At 47.6% G+C, this 8,573-nt stretch overlaps 1 protein-coding gene across 2 annotated transcripts in view; it reads right to left on the bottom strand.

The window, feature by feature from the left end:
• Nucleotides 1–3,475: 3,475 nt before the first annotated feature.
• ADCK1 (aarF domain containing kinase 1) overlaps nt 3,476–8,573 on the bottom strand; it is a 74,989-nt gene continuing 69,891 nt past the window's right edge. For both annotated transcript variants that reach the window (XM_058829786.1, XM_058829785.1), the window contains 2 exons: nt 5,895–6,088; nt 3,476–4,476 (listed from right to left, as the gene is read on the bottom strand). In XM_058829786.1, the coding sequence (XP_058685769.1) occupies nt 4,305–4,476; nt 5,895–6,088 (366 nt within the window). In that variant the 3' untranslated portion in view covers nt 3,476–4,304. The remainder of the gene's footprint in view (nt 4,477–5,894; nt 6,089–8,573) is intronic.

The raw sequence follows: 8,573 nt of genomic DNA, 5'->3' as shown, positions 1-8,573 counted from the left end.
ACCCTGCTTCACCTTAGGGTATGTCTATCCAAGTTACTTGAGAATCAGCAGCCCCAACCAGACCTGGATTTATCCTGAGGACTGGGATCCTCTGAAGCATTCTTCCCACCTTTCAGCTCAGCAGCACCAGCAAATTCCCCCTCCTAGTACACTGCATGGCCCCAGCCTGCACCCCTCTTATCTCATTGCTGTTTGTTTGCTCTGGGCCATTTGAAAGCTGCAATACAGATTTCTTTCAATCACCCAGACAAGTACAAACCCTGGGTGAGATGGGCATGGACAGAGCTCAGGCCGCAGGGGCAAAAGCCGGCCCCAGCCTCTCGCTTCTAGAGAGGAGTCAAGGAGGAAGAAATATCCATCCCCTCTTCCTAGCCATTCAGTTATCAGGGGATGAAAGGAATAAGGCAATGACTGCCCTGAGGGCTGTATCACTCCAGGCATCCCTCTTTTTGCTCCTATCTGAATGCTGGGCATTGTGGCCCACCTACCCCTTTGGACACAGGGTGTGGGGGCAGAGGAAATAGTACAGGGTGACACAGGGATGCACAGTGGAGGTGGGGGAAGAGCCCTGCCAAGTGATGCAGTGGAATGGGCCAAGATGCACACGTCACAGTTCATAAGACATATGCTCTGGGAAGCAGTGTGTGATTCATTCTGAAGCTTCTACACTGCAACTGCATGAGGTTTGTGTGCTCTGGCAAGATGGTAGACAGCATCATGCAGCCTTGATCTGCGACTCTAAATGCCACCCATTTGTCATCAATAGTGTTCACTAGATGGGCTAGGCAAAGGCTAGGGTGTTCAGACTGGTTTTTTTTCAGCTATATGTGCAAAAGCAAGTTCACTTCATACCTGAGATTCTTGAAGTTTTGCACAGCAACTTCATTTTCCCTGACTGCCCCATTTTCCACCTCCAGTGGATATAACGATGGCACATATAAATGCTAGATGAAATGTCCACTGGTTTCCCAACACATCTGAGAGCATTAGGATTGGTGATGCCATAAGGCTACAACAAAGTACTTCACGTTTATTACAGGAGCTGAAAGATGCTAATCAGTTTTGCACCTCTGGCCAACAGCTCTAACCCCCATGTTAGTCCTGAGAAAGAGTTGGTGGGCTCCAGGGCCAGCATTTAGTGTCTGCACCAAACTTAGTTTGCTCACAGCTAAAGCTGGGCAGACAGCAGCCCATGCGCTGCCTGCAAGCCAAGCAGCAGAAGCTGTGTTTGCTGGTGGTGAAAACACCATTAAATGCAGGTTGGAAAGAGAGGCCAAGTGCACAGACCTGATCCAGGCTACCCATGTTTGACAACTGCAAATCGGGATGAGGAAGTGTGTTTTCAAAATGCTGTTAACACATTCACCTTTGAGTGCTTTCAGCAAAAAGACAAGGCAGGAATGTTACAAGGTCAAAGTCCATGTGTTTGCTTCTTCTTTCTTAAGACAAACTTTCATCGATTGACTGTGAGAAGGGTGAAAGCTGAGCACAACAGATGGAGGAGTCCCTCCGCTAACACTGCAACACACAGCCTCCCAGCAGAGACTAATGACAATAGACAAAACTCTGCCAAATATTCCCTGTTCTCTACTTGCTGCACACTGCCAGAAACCAGTCTGAGGGGCTGCTGGTTCCCTACCACTTTTAGAGTTAGGACCATCCTCAAGTAGCAGAACTAGCAGTCATGTGGTAGGATTTTGAAGGAGTGAAAGAACATGCATGGCTGAGAGCACGCTGTGAGCTTGACAGCCAATGCAAATGACAGCTACAGGGAGCCTCTCCACAACACAGAATCCTCTAGAAATGAAGGCCTAAATGTAGGATGAGCTTTCACTTACGAGAAACACAAACGGTGCGATGGTCAGTATATCCAGCCATGAACAGGCAAAGGCATTTGCACAGGCATCTACAAGGTAAGGATATGCAGTTGGTGACCATTACTAGAGGGTCTCTTGGACTTTAACAAGGCACACCAGTCCAGCTTTCTGAGAGGAGCTCTACCTGTGATGAGAACAAATCAGGCCCACCCATGCTGGCCAGCCTACCAGCTCTAAGAGCCTGAGCAAGGCACTGATTCAATCAGACTGCTCACATGAGCAAAGATTAGTCATGTAAAGGATGCAGCAGCAGTATTCCAGGGCCTCAGTGACTCTTTGTTGACTCAGGAGTCTCATCCTGCAATTATCACCACTCCAGTCCCTGATGCCATCATATGACCCAGAAGTCAAGGGAATCTCTGACCTGTCATTGCATGGGCTGGGGACAAGCTTTGCAAGGACGTTAGTCTTACCAGTGTTTCTTTTTTGATCAGAGATCACATCACTCCTGCTGCAGCCCCCAAAGTAGGAAGGGCTCAGAGAGCTAATGCCAGGATCAGGTGATTGATTACACAGAGACCTAAAACCCACATTCAGTAATACCCTGTCCAGAACTCTGCCAATCACACACCACTTCTTGGCAGTCCTGAGCCAGCCAGTTCTGCCTACATGCTTGTGCATGTACACAGTCACTGTATGCACATCTGCAGTCCCTAACCCATCATGCCCAAGCCACCAGTAACCAGGTACCTTTTCTGGATTACATTCCACACACAGCCAGAAAGATGACTGATTCACCAGGGACTCACACACACTTACCTGCACTCTGTCCCCTGCTTCCCTTCCCAAGCAAATGAACTCACTCCAAGGTGGGGTCTCGCACCTGTGCAAATTGGGAAGTTGTATGGAAACTGGGAGAGGGAATGGCCTTCTTGTGGCTTGCTCTCAGGCACAGTTTGGTTCCTGAGTAAGTGTCAGTTTAGCAAGCTTTCTGACAGTAGACGGACATTCCCATCCTGTCTTTCATGTCCCCTTTCACCAAGATAGTTTATGAGGAAAGCTGAGATTATGTGAGCAGTCACCTCCATCCACCTTTCCTGGATAAAGGTATTCTTACAAGAAACAGAGATGTTGCCCAGTATCTCAGATATGTCTCACACAAAGCAGGCCTCTAGGTGAGGCTTTCTGGTAGCTGTCCCACAACTACAGAGTCAAAGCCATCAGATCTGTCACTTGCACCACTGAGCAAATGGCAGGTTTTTGTCTGAGGCTGGAGTAGTAAAACATCACAGGCAGTGACAAGGTGAAATGCTCACTGTGGCATGGGGATGGTGACATCTCACAGATGTGCTGTAGCACGCTCCCACAGGCAGGGAGGAGGCAGGCTCAGTGTGGATCTGGGCAGAAGGGTATGAGATATCCTCCCAGCAGAAAGATGCCTGCTCCTCCATTCCATCCCAACATACATTCGATGCAGTACTAGAGGACTCAGATGTGGTACAAACTTCTTGGATATAGAAAAGACCAAGTGAACATTTTGCTTACAAGGAACTACCAGCACTGCCTGGCATCACTCCCTTGTGGAGAAATGGAAACAGGACTAAGGTTAGAGGCTCAAACATAACTCTAGTGCACAGCCAAGCATCCCTCCCCTAAAGGTCTTTGATACAACACATTTATTTTGTTGTGTGATAGTTTTGTACAGTACACATACATTACCAGCAGTTTCAGAGCCCTGAGTTGTCCTTCTTACTGCCTTTCCTGAATTTCAGAAGAGAGGCAAGATCACTGTCTCCTTCCCCCATTTCACCTGCAAGGAAACAGGCCAGAAGTCCAAAAACAGAGGCACTTGCTGACAGGACTGGAGATGCATCTTAGAAAGTCAGACTCCCAGCCCACCACTCTCACCACTTGTGTCCTCTTTCCCTGGTGCTGGAAGAAAAAACCCCTAGTGACAGCTTTTCACAAGGTCTCACTCCTCTGAGAAACCTTCTGCACACCTAAACAGAAATCAGACTAAGGAGATTGCACAAATTAATATAAACCCTATTGTATTTTAAAGGGACTTACCACCCCTCTCTGAGGGTCTGAGAAATATTTTGGGGCATTCTAGGTAGGGCTGGGATTCTCTTAAATTCTTTAAGATTGCTTAAGAAAGAGTCAAAGAGGCATTTGCTTCCAGCACAATCCCACTAGAATCTGAGTGGAACTTAACCTGCACAAATGAGGAGAGAAGGTATCCTTTTCTGTCTTTCCTGCCACAAGTTATCATGCACCTACTTTACCTAAACCACAAAAGAGTAGGGCTCTGGTACCAACTCAACCTCTCTGTGACACAGGGGAAGCTAATGCTGTAAAAGAAAAGGACAGTGCAGTGTCTAATGTGGAGTAAGACCCAAAAATAGACAGAAATAGTCAAAAAGGCAGATGTGCCATGGAGAACAGAAGGGAGGGAGGGAGCACCCAGGCCTCTCCCACCAGTTCATGTCAGTACATTAAATGGTGCATCCGTCTCAGGAGAGCAATGACCCAGTTCCCCAGCTGGGACCCCTTCAGCCACAGAAAGAGTTCATATAAGTTGATCTGCCACAGGCTTAGGGCTTCTGTGAATGAGATTTGGGCCCTCCTGTAAAGCGAGTGACTCTTGCTCCTCTGGTACCTAGAATGAGAGAAACAGCTGCATTAGATCCAGCAGGAAACAGCCCAGGAAGAAAGAGGCCTGTCCTACATCTTCCACATAGCTGACCCTCCCAGGGGTGGGCACTATCCCCCATATGGAGAATCCTCAGGAAGCAGGGATTTTCACTAAGCAGTGCTTCTGAGGAGCTGGGGACTGCCTTTTTTGGAATGAATCTGGCAGAAGAGACAGCCTGCTCACTTGAGAATTCAGTTCTCTTTCCACTCTGCGTAGTGATCCTGGGTTATGGCATTCCTCTGCTTCTATGCCCAGCTTCACCTCAGCTCACAGGGACAGGTGCACACTACTATTGCTTTTCCTGGTAGCACACTTGTAAAAGTCCAGCAATCCTGACACACAGATTCCAGAAAAAGTATTTCTCCACCTTTCTTTAGCAGAGGCTAATTGGGATTCATAGGTCCCTCATCAGCCCAAGAAATAACTGTTATTTCATCTGCAAGGAGGAGGAATCTGAAGAAGAAGTGCATTGATTCATAAGACTCAGAGAAGGCAATCACTTGCACAACTCCTGTTCCTGGCTTTTAAACATCAGCCTAATCTTCAGTCAGCCCAATCCCCTCAATCAAGCTGCAGTGAACTTTCAGATCTATGCTACTCACAAATACTGCCCAGTGGTAATGCCTATAATGGGAGAGAAGCCCCTTCCCCTCCTCTGGGGGACAAATCCTAAACCCTTAACCTAAGGTCTCCAACTCTATCCCTGTCCCCAGCCCCAGGGTGACAGGTTTGTCCTCTGGAAAGGCTGATGGATGTAAGAAAAGCACAGACAACAGCTGAGACATGTAGCTGAGCAGGGGCAGGACCACAATGAGGGGAAGAGATCCGCAGTTAACAGTAATAGGTCAAGAGGTTAAGTTAGAGCCTTATCAGCCCCCCCTGAGTGGCGCCCTAATAAACCTTAATGGCCCTGACTAGCCTGGAACCACCCCCAACCCTCTGCTCATAGGCCCAGAAACCTCAGTTAATCTCAGACGTGCACCTTCAGTTCCTGCCTGAGCTACGTTGGAAGAGTAATGGTCCCCAGCTCATGTGCTGCTGTGAAGCCCTGTGAGCTAGACCTCCGCATGGACCTCTTTGCTTGATCTCAGCCCTATCTTGTCACCATGGACCTGCTTGACAGCCACCAGACATAATCTACAGACTGACTTTCTCGTTTGTTCTTAGACCTGCCCCATCACCAGGATGTTGCCTAATCATGTGGACTTTTGACTGGATCTGACCTTCATCTCAGGGTCTGTCCTGCTTGCCTTGCATAGCTGCAGTGGGACTGGACCCTGACAAGCCTGCTGTACGTCATCTCCCCTCATCTCCCAGACCAAAGGGATACTCAGCTCCTGCTGCTCCCTGTCTGGCCTCTGATGTCTGGATAAGAGACTCACGTGGAAACAGCTCTGATGCAGCAGCGAGACATATTGAGGAAGGAGCTGGCACTGGCCCGTGTGTGCAGGGCTGACTCAATCCCCCTTAACAAGTCATTGGTCTTCAGCAGAAGCAGCATCTGGCGGGGAACGTTGTTGAGGAGCTGGGTGATCTGGGGCAAGTAAGTGGCAGCATTGGACCGGATCTCCATGTCCTGTGGCCAGTCAGGTCATGTCAGGGAGAAAGGAGAGAGAAGGTGAGAGTACATGGGAAATATGGGTCCTGATGCAGCTGAAATTTGCCAGGAAGAGACAGTGTTTTAACAGACCATGACACTAGGACAGAAGCTAAAGAGCTCTGTCCTTCTTTCCTGCAGACACTGGGCACAGCACTCACTGCACAGATCACTCTTGCCAGATCCCATTTGCCCCTCGGTGAGATAAGGACCTATCCCCTCACTGGCAGGATTAATAGCCTCTCAGGAGAACAGACACACACTGCTACCTTGGTTCTTGGTCCTAGGCAGCCTGCAGCAACCAGATCTCATTACTGCCGTTGGACACTTCTCACCTCACCAGCCCCAAAACTGGCAGAGGTGCAGGTAGTAAAACTGCTGAGGAAGGTGGAGGCATGCTGCAAAGACAACCAGGCTGCTTGATCTTTGCTTCCCCATGCAGCTGATGGCTCTATGCTATACTGGTGAAGCCGTTTCCAATGCTAGTTTAGTCCTCTGTCCTCAACACAATTCAGCAGAGGTGAGAAAGAATTACACAGTTAAGCAACATGATAACCCAAAAGATCAAAAATCCTCAAATTGTCATCTGTCAGATCTAGATCTATATCCTGTAAGACAGCAGCTCATAGCAGATAATTAAGGAAAGAGTGTAAGTCCAAGGCAATCCTTCATTATCTCTAGTTCTCCAGACTCCAACAAACACATTGCTTACTGTAAGAACCCAGTGAAAACTTAGGGCTACAGTCTGAGCCACTTAACTGAGCTCCTCTCCAAATACAAGTCACCAGAGCATGCAAGACAGTCAGTTAGCCCTGCTTCTTATTCCTGTTTTTAGATCTGAGAGTTCCCTCACCATTCCAGTAAATGTAGCACAGTGTAGCTGGGAGTTGATCCTATATGCATACCATGCCCCTACCCCCTCCTACAGAGGCCATAATATGAACCATGACATGAAATCCAAAGCCAAGTCCCTGGAATATCTGCAATCTACAAAATCCAGGAGAACTCATGCAAGGGGGCAGTAAATAACTTCTTACAGTAAGGAGGCTTCTTTGTGGGAAATGACAGCTCTAAAGCCTTCTCTCTTCTGGAATGAAGGATGGCCTATATTTCGTGACGTGAGATCTCACACTCACTCTTTATGAACTTCAAACTTATTATAAAGGAACAGACCTGCACAAACTGGCGTGCAGGTCATGATGGTCAGAGACGTACACAGCTCACACAATACCATGTTGTTTTGCTGCTGACAAACAAATCCTTGTGTCCTCCTGCCTCCATCACTGACCAGATACACAAGGCTTCAGCAAGAAGATGCTTAGCACTCCTAAATGTTGTTTTGTTTCATTATTTGTTGGCAGAAAATTGCTCCCTGATTATCTCATCCCTTTTCCCAGCCAGCATCATTGCCTACATTATTTTCCAGGCATAGGTTTTCTTTTCTATTTCTTTTCTTTTTATTTTTAGCTCCAGCTGCTTGTCCACATCACAAAACAACCACATGATCTGTCATCAGAACTGTCATTTTCTGTCAAGTGTGCAGAGGAAGAAATAAGCTATGCCACAGGACCTGAGAAAAGCCCCTTGGCTGCAGCTGCTGAGGCTGCTGCAGGATGCAGCAAAAGCCATCATAAAATCAGATGAGATGAGGCTAGCAGCCACCCTGAGCGATCAGCTGCCTGGCCCTGGATGGCTTAAGGGAGGAGCAACTATACCTATGGCAATCCTCCTACATTTTCCCAGTCTGCACCTAAAACTCTCCAGTAACACAAATCAAAACCTCCCCAGACCATCTCAGTGGCATTTCACTGCTTTGCCACTAGATCTGGCTTTTCTCATGTTTAGCTGAATTTAAACCCATGTTTAAATTCATTGCACTTGTCCTGCTTGCAGCACTCTTCAAGAAACTCAAAAATCACTTCTACAACCCTTTCTGACCTGCCTTTTCTAGATTTTTTTCTGACCTAACTTGCTCAGACTTACCTCATGGGCTACATCTGCTTGGCCACTAGTCCTTACAGATTCCTACTGGACTTGCTCCATTTTCATCAAACCTTTCTCAAGATGCAGTATCCCAGACTGAGTACAGCACTACAGATAAGATTTTGTTTCAGGAAGGTTACTTCCTTGTCTCACAGGCTACTGTCATGTTGATACATCCTCAGGCACACTCTCTGGAGCTCTGCACTGATGGTACCTGCCTACACAGCGCTCAGCTCTTGCTGCTGATAAAATCTTTCAAATTCACCTCTAAAGTAAGGGCAAGCAGCAGCTCATTTCCTAATGCCACAGCAAATCTGCTCAGCTCCCCATTATCTGCTGCAGGATTATCTAGTTTCAGCATTAATTGTGTCATGTAGGCAAAGACAACAGAGCTGGTTCCATACACGCAATTCAACTCAATGACAAAGTTCATTAGCACACGCAGAGTACTATGTAGCTGCAGCTACACCTCTGGCATAAC

Source organism: Poecile atricapillus, chromosome 1 (genome assembly GCF_030490865.1).
Source record: "Poecile atricapillus isolate bPoeAtr1 chromosome 1, bPoeAtr1.hap1, whole genome shotgun sequence".
NCBI lineage: Eukaryota > Metazoa > Chordata > Aves > Passeriformes > Paridae > Poecile > Poecile atricapillus.
Note: the sequence above shows the minus strand (reverse complement) of the source record. Positions and strands in the feature narration are given on the sequence as shown.